The sequence below is a fragment of the Hydra vulgaris genome, chromosome 04 (assembly GCF_038396675.1).
Source record: "Hydra vulgaris chromosome 04, alternate assembly HydraT2T_AEP".
Lineage (NCBI taxonomy): Eukaryota > Metazoa > Cnidaria > Hydrozoa > Anthoathecata > Hydridae > Hydra > Hydra vulgaris.
Window position 1 is genome coordinate 8,660,198 of NC_088923.1, and position 15,778 is coordinate 8,675,975.

The window sequence follows — 15,778 nt, forward strand, 5'->3', positions numbered from 1 at the left end:
TCATTTTTTCAACCGATCAAGATTTGAAAGAACTATAAGTAGCTTTGATAAACTATGCTCAAACTGTCTCAGTGTGGTCAAAAGAGGAATAACACATGGTTGTTCAACACATGGTTGTTCAAGCCACCAAGTTTGAAAACTTAAAGAAAATGATAGCAACTAATTCCAGAACTGCTGTAACAATTGCGTCTTCTGTAATAACTCAAAAGGTATCCTCTCCATAGGGCACAATTAGGTTGAGCAGAGAAAGTGGTAAAGCTTTAACTATTACTCCAGGTCCGTCCAGAGCTCAGTGCATATCAAGAACTTCTCTAACTACTTTAGACATGGTTCAAGTTCAGATAAATACTGGTCTTTCAAATAAAAAGATGCAAGAACTGGCTGTAGCATCAAACAAAACTACAAATTCAAAAATTGCTGAAATAAAATTTAGGGAAAATTTTACAATGGCTGGTTGGAATGTTGAAAGTTTATTTAAAGTTCACTTACAACAAAAAACTGATTATTTGGCAAAAGTTGTTCACTGCAAGAGTTAAGGGGATTTTTATAACTCAATTCTTAGAGTTAGAGCAATCGCTTTACTGGCTCTCATCAAACTAGGTATTGATGGTGGAGGATCTTTCCTCAAGTTCAGCTTGAATGTTATCTCCAATAGTGGATGTCAAAATGTCAAAACAAGTTCAGCCTCAAATGACAAAAGCTTATTGACTGTAGAACATGGGAAAGAAACAAGTGCCAAGCGTCAGATACTTGTTGCTGTTGCTGAAAACATTTCAGAAACTTATGAAAATGTCAAAAAAAATTTAAGTTTATTTGGGAAAAGTTATGTACCTTTCTTTATTGCATGTGACATGAAGTTTGCAAATATCATCTGGGCATTCAGTCTCACTCAAGCAAACACCCTTGCTTTCATTGAGAAAGAAAATGAAAAAATATGCGCAAAGGATTTTTATAATGTTATTTATAACCCATTGTTTGACCAAGAAGATGTCAAATAAGTTATTGAGTTTATTCCCCAAATAGAACTTCATCTTCTCCTTGGAATTGTCTTTAAAAGTCATCTTTACAAATCAATACTAAAAAAAAGGCCTAATGGCAAAGATTGACCTTTACTTCCCAAATTAAAATTACAACCTTATGATGGTGGAGAGTTTGTCGGGAATGATTGTCATAAGCTTCTGAAGAATATGGATGTTTTGCAAAGAATTGTTGAAAGAGAAAAAGCAGACCATATGCTTGATTTTGTGAAAACATTCCAACATTTTAAGAGTGTTGTTAGCTCCTGTTTTGGAAGGACATTAAATACTGCATATGTTCAACATATCAAGGACTTTAAAAACTCATATCTTCAACTCCCAGGCACCCCAAAAGCCCATGCAGTGTTCTACCATGTTCCTGAATTTATTGATTCAAAGGGTACAGCATTGGGCATTTTTAATGAGCAATCAACAGAAGCCTTGCATTCAATCTTCAGTGCTCAATGGGCTAGGTACAAAAGAAACTCTGATCACCCTGGTTATGGAGACCAGTTACTAAAATGTGTTATTGACTATAACAGCAAACATCTTTGAATTCGATTTTTTAAATATTTTATTTTTTTTAAAACAGTTAAACAGTGATTTCTAGAATTTCATTCTAGAAATAATTGATACAACATTTGTTGATAAAAAATATTCTTGTCAGGAATTTTTGTTTATATTATAAACTATATTAACTTATCTATAGTTTCATAAAATATCATAAGTTTACAAAAAATTATTCAGAAGTATATATCTTATTTTGCAAGTACTAAATAAAAAAATCTCAACAGCAATTTGAAGAAAAAGTAATAAACATCATAACACCACCATAAAGTAATTTTTTTAAAAGGAAATCATTTTATGTCTGTATGAATGTGTTTTTGCAATGGGAGATTAAGGTTAAATGGTATTTCCTTTGTTTGATATCTTGTTAAAACTCATTTCAGTAAAGATATATTTCTTCTTTAAATTAAAAAAAGTTGTTATTATTGTGTGCATTTCATTTTCATGTGCAACGCTATGCACTAACAATGGCACATTATTTTTACTTAAACTATTAAAGAGTGAATCATAAAACTGATCACACTTCCAATGTGAAACAACATCAGGACACATTACTTAGAAACACCCAATATGATTTTAACATTAACCATTTGCCTACAACTGTAACTTTCTGAAAAACCATCTAAATTAAAACAACTAAAAATGCAAAAAACCCAGATATCTTACACTTGGAAACCCAAATATTTGAGAAAACTGATGTAAAAACAAACTGTGTGCTATATCAATTAAGGTGTTATTAAGCCAGCTAGGTGAGTCTCCTAAAATATCTAAGGCCTTGTTTTTAGACTGTATTGACAAACTTAAAAGAAAACTTTAGAAAAATTTGAACCTCCAAATCATCTTTTTACAATGATACTATTATTAACAAATAGCTTTTTTCAAAGCTTTACCATTACCAGTTTAAACTCTGAACCTTTTTCTTGTTAATTGGTTTAAGGAAAATAGGCAGATTTTATAAAACATCTAAAATTTTAGAGTTTTTTGAAGAGTACCAAAAATCTATAAAATAAAGTAGTTACATAAATTGTTAATTTTTCAATATATTTACTTGAATGATCAGTAACTGTAATAATATTTTTTTCCCCCAAGTTTTGTTAAGGCAAAAGGTCCAAAAGGTCTAAAGGAAGTTTGTGTACATATGGCCAGATTTTTTCAATGCCCAAATTAAAGGCCCCAGAGCTGTCTAAAAATAGCAAAACTGATACGATCACAACTCTATACTAATTACTTTGTATTAGTATAAGGGTAATTCTCGAGAAAAGTAACATTTTCAATAGTTAATTTTATAAAAATTAAATATTAAATTTTTTAAACTAAATTTTTTGTGGTTATAGCTTTGAGTTAAATGTCAGTTTACTAAAAAAAAATTAAAAACTTAAAGCGTAATGCACAGACGTGACAACTTTACCACAGACGTTAAGAGTAATATCACTTATGCTGTAACAGCTATAAGTGTTGTTCAAGTAATTTTCAAAAATAATAATCATCTGTAATCAATAGTTTTTATTAGCTAATATAAAATAGTATATGGTACAAGTTTTTAAAATTTTTTAAGTGTTATTAGTACGTAAATTAGCAAATGTTTTTGAATGGTAAATCTTGTGGAAAACTGTATTGCCCCCTGTTGTTGAGGTTTGGCTGGCACAATATAAATACTACATTGCCTTTATCGATGACAGAGATGTCATCTTTCTCTAGAAATGAGAATAATTCCTGGCCAGATCTTCTCAAAAAATTTATGACAAACTCATTTCCATCTGCAACTAAGGCTTGAATTAACCCAACATAGTATTTGACAACTTTTTTGGAAGTTTGAAACTTCACAATCACAAAGTCATTCATTTTAACAGACAAGTTGTCCTCCTCACTATCGCCGTAAACACTGTGATAACCTAGTCTTGTCTTTTTCTTTTTACATTTACTTGGGCATTGGTTTTCTTGTGCCAAACCTTTGGATATTGTTCCTTCAGCAAGTGCTTTCTTCCTTTTCAAGGATCGTTGACCTGGTAAAATATGTTAAGGAATTTCTTAAAACAGAAACAAATAAAATTATTTATAAAAAAAAAGTTACAAAATTAAATAACAGTTAAATAAGGTTTTTGATGCACAACTTATTTCAATATTTTATGAAAATACAAGGCTCGCTGAAATACTAAATATTAATGTTCAAACATTCTTGATGGCTAAGTACCTAGAACATTTAAGCAATGCAAAAGTTAGCAATATTCAATATGAGCCAATTTAAATTTATACATTAAAAGGATACGAGGATGAAGATCTGTCAAAGATTCAGTAGGGATTAGTACTTCTCCAATACTATAGTGATTGTATTTTGTACCATTGTCACATTCAGTGCATGTCAGCCTTCTCATATACAACGTTTCTTTTTTAGTGGAACTCCAAAACACCTCATGAACTTGTAAAGTCTCCTTGAAAGTTGTTAGGTTTTTGGGTACACATTTCTCATAGAGATTGAAATCTGTTTTTTTAATAGTATAGATGGTTATACTTGGACACTTTTCTTTTATTTCTTGAACCAAACAATTAATATCAGGAATGTCTGCCATTATTTTGATACATCCCCCTATTCCATCAGGGGCACTTTTTCTGTACCCCTTTTCTGTGAAATGCCGTCTCATTGTTTTAGCTCCAAACTCTTTTCGAAAAAAAGTACCTAGCAAATAGAACATGAACTTGTTTCGGTACTGTTGAGAAGTACTATCGCTAAGAAAATGAACTGTCTCAATGATAGGCAGCTTTTCTTTCAAGTCATTAATAACAGGCTTTAAATGTGCACAGATCCCAACAAAGTCGTGTTGCCTGTTATCTGAAAATATACAGTAAGATTTGGCCTTTATTTTGTTTTCAGAAATACTGTAATAGTACGCCACAACTGTATAGATTGACACTTGGTTTCTTGATCCACCAAAATGGAGCGATTGAATTTCTTTTGAGTATTTGCAATTGTAATTTTCTGAAAAATTACAATGAATGAAAATGTCCCTAGGCCCCAAGTTATTTTTTATTTCTGATGTAGCTTTGTACTGGTGTTTTATATTGCATACATGCCTCATAAACTTTTCCAACTTGTTTTTAATAAAATGTAAAAACAACTGTTTTTTAGTTAATGTTAACTCTCCTTTTACAGTTTTGAAACATGTCTTCATTTTACCTTTTACCAAAACTTCAACTCTTTTTTTAGACCATTGGGGAAAAGTTGCTTGTTCATTCTCAAGTTCTTTACAAACTATTTTTTTGTTTAAACAGCATACTCCACATTTTCTTTCTAGGCACAATTCTCTCAGCTTGCCATCACATGTTATACTTTTTAGCAAGTCATTGGGATATTTATATGCCAAAATCGTTAAAGTATACAACTTTTCAAGAACCAAAGCGAAATTCTCATGGTCAATACAAAGACATGTATCTCGTTTACGGAAGTCTGGTTGAACTACCCAAAAGGGTCTCAATTTACAAAATGTGCTATAAGATGTTGAATTGAACTCGTTTGTTTTTTTAAAGTCATTATACAAATTTAACATTGTATCATTCAATAGTCTTTTCTGTTTTTTCAGTTTGTTTCTTGTTATTGTTTCTTTTTTCCCAGCAGTAAGCCTACTAGAACTATCTTTTTCTAAAAAGTTTTGTACTTCCATCCTAAGTTTTCGTTGATTCAGTATATTTGAGAGTTGATGTGTATGGCATGGATTGCGTGGTAAGATATATCTAGAAGTAAGATTGTTAAGGCTTCTTTGAAGTCTGTACTTCTTTATTATCTTTCAGCCTGATACCCTGGCAAAAATCATTTTTCCGTTAATACATCTCTCAGTAGAAAAATTGATTGTATTTGTGTCTTTAACATTTCGCTAAAAAGCAAGCTTTTCTTTACTTCCTTTGAGCATTTTGTACCACGAGTCATTTTTTTAACCACCTTTCGAGGAGTATTATCTTTTGCAGACTGCAGTCTGTAGAATTTTTGTTTGTATTTATCACCTCTTTGCTTTAACAATTTGTTTTTTTCTTCTAATTTTTGGATTTTTTTCTTTAACCCATTTCTATACTTTCTACGAATTTTTAGCCCACTGCTATTTTTGGAACTAGATTCTTGACTGGGACCAGGAAGTACATTGAAGTCTAGTTCATTGTCGATAGGAATATTTACAATTGGACTTTCAGGTGGTGTTGACAAATATTTAATTAGTTGTTGTCTTTTCTTTTTCATTTCTCGACTTCTTTTTGTCCTTTCCTTCCAACCTTTTCTTACTGATCTTTTATCCCTTTCTGAAATTTCATGAATTTTCTTCCGTGTTGCTTTTTTTCTTTCTCTGTCTTTTTGTTTTTGTTCTTCATACTTTTCTGGGTTTTCAGCTTTCATCTTCTACCTCGCCTTTCCCATACTTAGTTTTTTCAACTCTCTAGTTTTTTCTATCTTTTCCATCTTTGTAATCTATCAGGCTAGAAACATTTATCTTTTCTCTAATAATTAATTGGCTAAATGAGCAAAGTTTTAAAATATTAAAAATAGTATAAATAGACATTAAAAAATCCATATACAAGTATAATTGTTATTTTTTGTCACGTCCGTTCCACTAGTGTCACGTCTGTTGCTTCCTGTATTCCACAGATGTGACAGATTAAAGGAAAAAGCCTAAAAGGGGTGCTATGTTTTGAGGCTAGGACTCTTTTCCCCTTGGAGTAAATATGTCCAGGTAATAGCTAGTAATTAAAATTATTGCTTATAAAAAAATAAATTTATATACTCCATAAATGTTTACCACAGATGAGACACACTCACACTAACAAATTCAACTTTTAAAGTTTCAACGCTTATTAACACAAAACAACTCCACCAAACCTTCCTTCAATTTTACTCATTAATAAAAATGTCTGGTATTTCAGCTAAGATAGCAACAGAGAGCACTACTGCTTCATCCTACAGCTTTTTTTTAACGTTAACAACTCTATCTACAGACGTGATCCTTGAGCTGGTGACACGAGCTTCAATCACATAAAAGTTACTTTGAAAATATGTTTTGAGGAAAATAATTTGTCAACTCTAATTTTAATGTGTTTTTAATTACTTATTACACATTAAAAAAAAGTAAAGCACTTCTATCAAGGAATAAACTACTAGGGATTAGCAAAAGGTCTGGGTGGTGACATTCCACGGGCGTGACTTGTCACAGTCTGTGGAACATAATTTATTCACTGAAAATACTATTTTGGATTGGGTTAGATTAGTTTAACATTGTATGAGGTGTAAATTTATTATTTGTACCCGTTAAAAATAAAAATAGTATTAACTTGAAAGAAAAAATTAGTGGTGACAGTATATTGCTACCTTTCTGGAGTACGGCTGTTTCAGGCGAGCTTTACGGCTTCTTGTTATTTTTAGAAAATATTCACGTATGGGATGTTACTAAAACCTTTATAACTTTTATAACATTAGAGATAATTTTGTTCTGTAAAAAGAATAAAAACACCAATAAAATGTTTTATCTGATGACATTTCACAAATATATTAAAAAACTTCTTTAATTTTAGAATAAACGCGTCAAATGACGAACTTTGCTAAATTTTAGTAATTTGATGTTACTTTTTATAAAAAAAAATCAAAAAGAATATATTTTCGATATTTATTATTTAAATATACACATTGTTGGACTATTTTAAAAACAAAAAAATCTTAACTAAAACAGATTTATTTTAGGCCAGTAAAGATAATTGAATTTTCACAAAATTACGAAAATGTCGTTATAGGGGAATAAACTGTTAAATGACTAGTTTTTGAAAATTCATTCTATTAAATAAAACCAGATTTAAATTAAGGAATATTTAGCCTAAAAATTAAAAGCTTAAGCTTTTAAAAAACTTTTTATTATGTGCACACAGTTCTGATAATATATTGTGAAAATGTTAATAAATAAAGACTCGCCAACTTTAATTTATTTTTGCGTGTTTAAATATACAAATAAAATTTGAAATTGTTTTTATTCTCTTAAAAAACTATTCTATAATCAGTTGGTCCACTGATAAGTTCTTTAAGTAGTATTTCTTTGTACACCCAGTTGATACTAGACTCATACTTCATTTTAAACCAGAAGAACGGTTGCTTGACTCGATATTTTGTGACAATAACTTGTACTAATTCTTAAATTATATTTTTACACCAATTTATATGAGAATTACATTCCATTCGTTAACAAGAGTGGAGGTAAGTAGAGCAGCATTACCACAGAGGTAGAATTAACTTCTAATGATAATAATCGTTAGTCATTTTATCAATGCTAACTCATCGCCTAACTAATACAAAGTTACACTCCCAACAATCTTCCCATTCGATGTATAGTTTTAATAATTTCCTTTCAGCAGAATACATAATGCTAAATAATAATAAAAAATATAATACAATACAAATAAAATATTTATTGACAAATAGATGAACAAGATATAATAGGATTAATCTTATCTGATGTTAGTTGATTAGCCTCAAGAGAAAAAACCCGGCTAACTTAGTTTATTTTATAGTTCAAAAATTGTCTCGCTAAAAAAGTTGTTTTCATAAAATTCAAGATATTCTTGTTTGGGTCGTAAGGTATTAAGGTCACGTGATTGTTTAAAAATGTAAACAAAAATTTACGCATAAACAATAAAAATTTGTTGCTAAACCAGCCAGGTTTGATTACCATATTTTTTAACATAGCTGGAGATACATAAAATAATTTTTTGATTTTCATTTTTATAAAGAATTGAATTTTCAATAATTTGGTGCATATTACAAAAAAAATTTGATTTACATTGTAAAGTGATAAAATTAAAAATAGAAATGCATTAAAAACAAACTTTTCTTACAAAAATGAGCAATATACACCAAAAATCAGATAGAATAGACATTTATTGATAAGTGTTCCAAATTTCAACTATCAAACATGTAGCTATGTCAGAATATCTTAGTTGGTTTAAGGTGGTAGTATAGTAATTAGCAAAAAAAAATCACCTTTTTCAAATAAAAAAAAATTCTACAATGTGTAATATAACATCAATAAGCAAAAAAAAAAAAAAAAAAAAAATTATGACAAATCTTCTTCAGCATAATTATCGCTGAAGGCCCATAAATGGGGTAAACTGTGACAGAGATTTTTCAAGAACCCTTATATATTTTTTATTGAAAATTTGGCTGGTGATATATTACATGTGGCATTGCAACATAGACTAGAAGATTTTGATATGGTCAAAAAAATCAAAAAATATTTGCATTTGTGTAAAATTTTGCAATTTTGGGGGTAATTTATGAAAAAAAATGATTAAAAATTACTGAACGAGAGAAGCAATAAAAATTATCCTAGTGTATGTTGTAGATACTAATGTAGTGAGTATGTGTGCCAAATTTCAAGTAAATCTGATAATTGGTTTTTTAAAAAATCCACGTCGCAAACCCCAAATACATGATTTTGAGAAAAACGCAATTAAAAAAAAAAAGGAGAATAAAATAGTTCAAAATTCACCACTTTTATAAGTTACACCTTCCAGTTCTTCATTTTGGTCACAAAAACCTTTTTTTATTGCTCTTAACTTTTTTCTTCTTGATTTTACTTTAGTACTACATTGTTTTTCTGCTTTAATGATTCGTTTATTGTCTTTACGTAAACAGTAATTTTGCGCATTTACACCAAATTCCATTCCAAGCTCATTAAACAATTTATTTAAGAACTGCTGCCCTTCATTAAAATTTAGTACAGCTGAGGCTACTCCTATACTTAGAGCAGTTCTTTCAATAAATATATCTTTTGGGCATCGCTTCCATATCAACTGGTTTAAAGACTCATTGGGATTCTGCGTTTTTCCATGCAAACATTTTTCAAGAAGTTTATCGGAACCAAGGTCTATAAATATTGGTTTGATGGTGTTGCAGACAGCAGCGGGAATACAAATATTTTCTTTATATGAAATTTTGCCAGTCAGTTTGTCAGACTGGAATTTGCACCAAGAATCTTTGGTACGCAAACAAAACTGATGACGCGTTTCGCCATCACAACTTTCAGAACAGTGAAAAAGTACAGCTGCAACACTCTTTTTCATTCCATATAAATTTCCAACGTTTTGCCTTATTGCCTTACCATAATAATTTTGCAATGTATTTATAACATGTTCTGTTAAGCGACCTGCTCCTCCTAACTTTTTGCCATCACATAAAGTTTCTTTATTTTGTTTTTTTAAGTTTCTTAATCTAGTACCAACACGTTTTTGAATATGCCCAATGCACTCTGCTTTTTTTATTTCAAAATCTCCATAAGGTTTTGCAGAAACGACATTAACATATGAACTGCTATCTCCATCTCCTAGAAACGTTGTATATCTCAAATTATTTTTTTTTTCAGAACGCAAAAATATTTTTATTGTACCACTTGATTCCATAGAGGAGGCTGAACCGGTATGACTGATTTTGCACTTTTTATAATGTAAGGAGTGAAAATCATTATATTCTTCATGATGTGTGTACTTTTTTAACTCCCATATAGAACACAACTTACAAGTTTTTGTTTCTATTTCGTAATCAACACACTTACCATTTTCTACAGCAACAGCTGTTACTAATCCATTGTTTGAGGTGTATCCACGTTTCTGCCATGATCCATCAAACCCACAAATAATATCTTTAGATGTTTCATTGATTGATAGTAACTCATTTGCTGCATTTGACATGCTTTTGTCAACCAAACTTTGATAGACATCCAACATTATGTGCAATGTGTCATTATAGCAGTTTTTATTCATTGGAGGGTTCATGTTCATAATTCCACAAAATGTTTCTATTGCTGAAAATCCCTTACCCATTTCACGAAATGCAATTACTGTACGAGTGTTTATGTCAAAGCGTTTTCGTCCAACACAATTAATTTTTTTATCCATTTTAGCAGATGAAAAAAAAATCGTTTCCCATTCACAATCACTGCAACAAATTTTTAGTCCAATACTTAGGCCATATTTTTTTGAAGAATCAAACTGCATATTTACTAACTTGTTACATTCTGGGCATTTAAGGACCATTATTGCTTTTTTAAGTAAACCAAAGTTCATAATAAAGTTAAAGTCTTCATTTATCTGTTGAGGTTCATTTACAACTTCTTTGTTGAACAACTTCTTGTAGGATGAGGAACATGGTATGTTTTCAACTGAAGGTATGGCTACGGTTTCATTATTTTTGCAGACATTTGTATGTCTGTTTCCATAAAACTTTCTTTTCTTATTTTGGTATACTCTTTTAGAAGATTGTTTTCTTTTCGTTCGACCCATTACACTTTTATTAAAATAAGATATTTAAAAAATTGACTGATGTATACTACACTATAGACTATTCGTGAACTTATAAAGAGCATAAAATAGCAATAAAGCGTGCTCATTCGCGTATAAATCGAGTCAATAAACAAGAAGTAACTGCTGATTAACAATTTTCATTATAAAAGTTTAGCATGAAACTGTTTTTATTATATTGTTTATATATAACTGTTTATATTGTTTATATATAACTGTTTTTATTATATTGTTTATATATAACTTTGATTGCAAAAATCCGTAGCAACCTGGTAAATAAAGCGTTGCTACGAATAAAAATTGATATTGAACAATTTAAAAGCAATTTCAGAGGTATATACTGATTTTTTTATTATAAAGCAAGATAAGATTTCGACTCTACAATAGTTATATTAGCTAAAAAATGTATTTTTGAAAAAATGAATTTTTCAATTTTAATTACTATACTACCACCTTAAGACAAGTTTTCCGTAAAAATCGTAAAAAACAGAAAAGTGATCTTTGGATCATCTTTAGCAATATTTTAACAACATCTTATTTTAGTCCGTTTAATGGAAATATTCATTTAACAAGGAAGGATAGTTCTTTTACATTTTTTTTATTTGAAGATGAAAGAATTTATAGAAAAAATACTATTATTTTAAAGTTAGTGAATTTTTATACTTTTTACGCGGAAATACTTTTCTTTTTTTAAAACACAAAAATTCTTGCGACGTCAAGCTCGCTTTTATATTGAGTGAAACAGCCGTGGGAGAACCACCCATAAGTATATTGACTTATACTAATAAAATTCCATCATATATAAGGGTTTAAAAATCAGTGGCCCTAGGTACAATAAGCTTTTTTTGAACTGTACCTAGGGTCACTTGATGAAAATTAGGTTCAAATCCATAATAAATTTACATTTAATTGAATTTTAGATTGTTTTCAATAAACATTTCTAGTAATACTTAATTGCAACACCTACATATATATCAAAATTAACTAATAATTCTGAGCAAAATTGACAAATAAGTCAATGCATATAATGGAAGTCCCTAAACAACTGTGGGTTTTGAGATGCTGAGACAGTACAAAATTAACTTCAGAAACATACAACAATATAAAATATACAATAATAATAAACTCTTAATCATAAATTATATAAAAGTTTAACTTATATGGTGGGTTATATATATACATACCACAAAGTTGACATTTTTTTAAAATAGTAATTCATTATTCCATCAGAGAAATACTGCTAAACATCTTTAACAGAATAATTATTTAACAGATAATTATTTATTTGTCGCTTTTTGAGTTTATACCTAACGGAAACAAGGCTACTTATTTAGCGATAGATTGAACCTACCTAACAGAAGCATTAGGCCGTATCTGCGCATGCATGACGCTTGCGCAGAACTGACTGTCTACTTATTTAATGCAACAGCGGACGTTTTTTTTAGGCACCCCTCTTCAGTAAGCCCGTAAAAAATAAGATCAGTAATATTGAAAACAAAGCCTAAAACCCAACGCCGAGGGTAGGCTACCCATACCCCTTATTTGAAGGAGGGGGGGGGGGGGAAGCAGCAAACTTTGTACCTTTTTGCTAATTTAAGGAGCTTTTTATTTTAGCAAAACCTAGCGGAAAAATTCGGAAGATTTGAGACACTAATAACAAGTTTTTTTTAGGGGGCCTCCGTCCCATTAGCCACGGGACTGCGAAACCTGTTTTTTGTCGACTCAAAAAATAGGCTGCCTGAAATACTCAGGGCCAGTATATAAGAAGTGCATGGGCTCTAGCAGGATTTTTTGATGTTCCAGATAGGACACTTTCACACATTGTTCAAACTCCAAACTTAAGTATTTATATTTCGTTTTAGATAATCAAAATGAAAATTTTACTTCATTAGTGCCTTCACTTGGGCAGGGTGGAGGGTGGAGGGGGCAAGTAATTTAGGGCTTTTTTGCTCCCAGGCTTCCACCATCCTAATTTTTTGCAAGGCCTCCTCATTTGGCATAGATATAAAGATACTTAAGTTTAGAGTTTGCACAATGTGTGAAAGTGTCCTATCTGGAACATCAAAAAATCCTGCGGGCGCTCATGCATGTGTGTGCCAAGAGGGAAACTAAACGCTCTATTCCCTATACCACACATCTTTTTATGTTAGCAAACTAGAATCTTTAATGAGAATTTTAACTTTTCTATTGATTAGCTATTTAAGTGTGATAAATTAAAAAATCGAAGTACGTACTTTTAAATTGAAAATGCGCTTTTGTACGCTTTTTGAAGATCCCCTACCCCCTACCCTCTACGAGCGAACGTACTTTATGGACGACCCCTTATTTAGATGTTGTAGAGCTATGTCAAATTGTACAGCCGCGGTGCAGTGATTTGAAATTATGTAATAAAATAGGCGAAATTGATAAAGGAGGCGTGAATTGCCTAGTTGAATGTTCTTCCGCGGTGCTCTGTGATAAGACCGTGAGGGCTTCAGGGAGCACCTTAATATCTACATTAAAAAAAGGATGTTAGATTGTCAGGAACATTAAAATGATACTCAATACAAATCAAGAATAAGAAACTACCTTTTTGTATCCCAGAAGTTACTGGTTGACCTTCGAGTATGACTTTGATAATGTGGGTAAAAAAAAAAGATTAAATGTTCTTAAAAACTTTACTAGATACACCATGCGAAGCCACCAGACGAGACAAGAATACCAGACTTTATTCGAAGTATATATATAGCTTAAATAGTTTAAAGAGTATTAAAAGATTCTTAGAGAACACTTTTATAAGAATATGATCGGAATATTGTCAGAACCGCAAGCAGTAAACGAGTTTTAGTCGAATTGGCTTGAAGGTCAAACAATTGATTAACCTATTTGTCTGGAATAACAGGAGGAGTGTGGCCATTATATTTAAAATTCAAATTAGAGAAAAAGTTTTAAGCAAACAATTCTGCATTATTCATGGGAGACGTAATAAAATCAGACCCATGTATTAGAGATGGAATGCTAGACTAACCTTTGCTAATGACACTGTTAATGATTTTTCCAAAAGACTCGGTCAGTTTGATCAGGAATGACATCAAATAGAGTGCTTTTTTGAAAAGAAGGAGAACGATATTGAACAAAGACAAATGTGATTGAGTAAAGAGGTGCTAAACGGAAGCACATAAAAGAAAGATTACAGGATTTAAGCCCGGTTTCACATGAATTGATGCGAAAGTATATGTCCAAGTATGTCATCAATCAAGAGGTAATAGCCTTTAACACTAAGATCAGAAGATGAAACAGCCTATTTTAACTTTACTTTCGAAAAGAGAAAGTTAGTCTGGTGAATTCTCTTAAAAAAATTGTTGTAGGTTTCATGATAACCTATACGTTTGGTAAACCAAAACTTCTTGGGAAAATATTTCCTGTAAACAAATTAAATTCTTAATTTATTTTTGACTTTAGAAGAAGTAAGAGAGTCTAATGGTGAAGCAAATGCAGTTCCATGTGACGGAAATAGAAGAAGCAGCAATATCATACTTTGCATATGACATATAATATCAAAGTAATAACTATACTTGATGTAGTAATAATTATACATCGCAAATGGAGGAAGTATTTTCTTGACGGCGAAAAGCTGAAAAATAGAAAAAAGAAAAAAGAAAAAAGAAAAAATTATTAAGAATAGAAGATTTACAAAAAACTAATAACGTGAAAACAATGAAAATATTAAAGACTATAAATTGAAGAAAAATATTAAATAAACAGAACAAATAAAAGCAAAGTTAAAAGAAAAAATAATCCAGACCCTAATAGTATAAAGAGGAGGGGGGGGGGGGAGTTTTTTAAGGTTTAAGTCATAAAACTTTTTAGTTAGTTTTTGAGAATTTTAGGATTACACTTATTTAATCTATGTAACTGTTAAAATAGGTCATATTGGTATTCCAACAATTCAGTATTTATTTGCACCGCACAAAACTATTGAAATTTTTTATCACTTTTAGACAGCCTCCCTTACTTACTTTCATTTTCAAACAACATGTTTTGTTAAATATGAAAATTTTCAAAAAAACATTTTTTCCAAACAGGGGTTAAAGTAGAATAGAAAATTCAGTGGAACGGTGTTAAAAAGTTTAACTTGTGTGTTCAAAAGGATGCGGAACACCCCATTTGGGTGTGGAATTAGTCCTTCAATTTTTTGCTGTGGGTGCATTTTTGTAAGGTACATTTTTGATGTATTTTGAAGTCTCGGGTGAATACCAAAATACTACTTCTAATTAGCGTTACTTCTGAGGTTTAGCGTTATGAGGGAAGGGGGAGGGGTCAGAAACATAAGTGGAGGCAACGGAGGTTGGGGGAGGCACACTTACCCCTGGAAAAAACTTTTTTTGCACTTGTGATAAATATATTTTATTGAAGCTTTTATATGCCTTTAATTATCACTATTTGTACGTCTAAGACTCTAAACAATTTAAATTTTGAGTTTGCTAAATTTATTTAAGTTACAGCCACCATGTAGAATCAGGTTGTAAGCAAGAACTCTAAAACTCCCAAAAAAGACCAACAACAAATCAACATGATAGGTACCATTGCCAAAGAATCAAAAGAACGCGAAAACCGATCGAAGAATATCGTTATCCATGGAATAAGCAAATCAACATTATCCGACCAGAACGACCAAAAACAACTTGATCAAACTGAAATTAACAAAGTACTCGACCTTATCAGTGCTGACAAAGACAAGTACCTTACTTTTTTCCGCCTTACACCTCGCGACTTTGTGGGTATCCCAATCAAAACGGGACCGCTAGTCATCACATTTCCTGACAAAAGCGACCGCAACCATGTACTAAAACTGTCCAGCTTGTTCTTTCGAGCCCCAGCAAACCAAGTCAACTATACCACAC

General features: G+C 31.0%; 1 protein-coding gene across 1 annotated transcript; it reads right to left on the reverse strand.

Moving 5' to 3' along the window:
* Positions 1-7,444: 7,444 nt before the first annotated feature.
* Positions 7,445-10,933, reverse strand: LOC136079544 (uncharacterized). Its single transcript, XM_065795375.1, has 2 exons — positions 9,089-10,933; positions 7,445-7,966 (listed from the first exon to the last, which is right to left on the reverse strand). Exons 1-2 carry the CDS (start codon positions 10,875-10,877, stop codon positions 7,935-7,937), a joined length of 1,821 nt encoding a protein of 606 aa, XP_065651447.1. The 5' UTR covers positions 10,878-10,933; the 3' UTR covers positions 7,445-7,934.
* Positions 10,934-15,778: the final 4,845 nt, after the last annotated feature.

Excerpts from the sequence above, each read along its gene's own strand:
- LOC136079544 (XM_065795375.1), bottom strand. The coding sequence starts at position 10,877 with ATGGGTCGAACGAAAAGAAAACAATCTTCTAAAAGAGTATACCAAAAT. Across the intron at positions 7,967-9,088 it reads AGGTGTAACTTATAAAAGTG|CATTATGTATTCTGCTGAAA; the intron begins GTGAATTTTGAA and ends ATTATTATTTAG.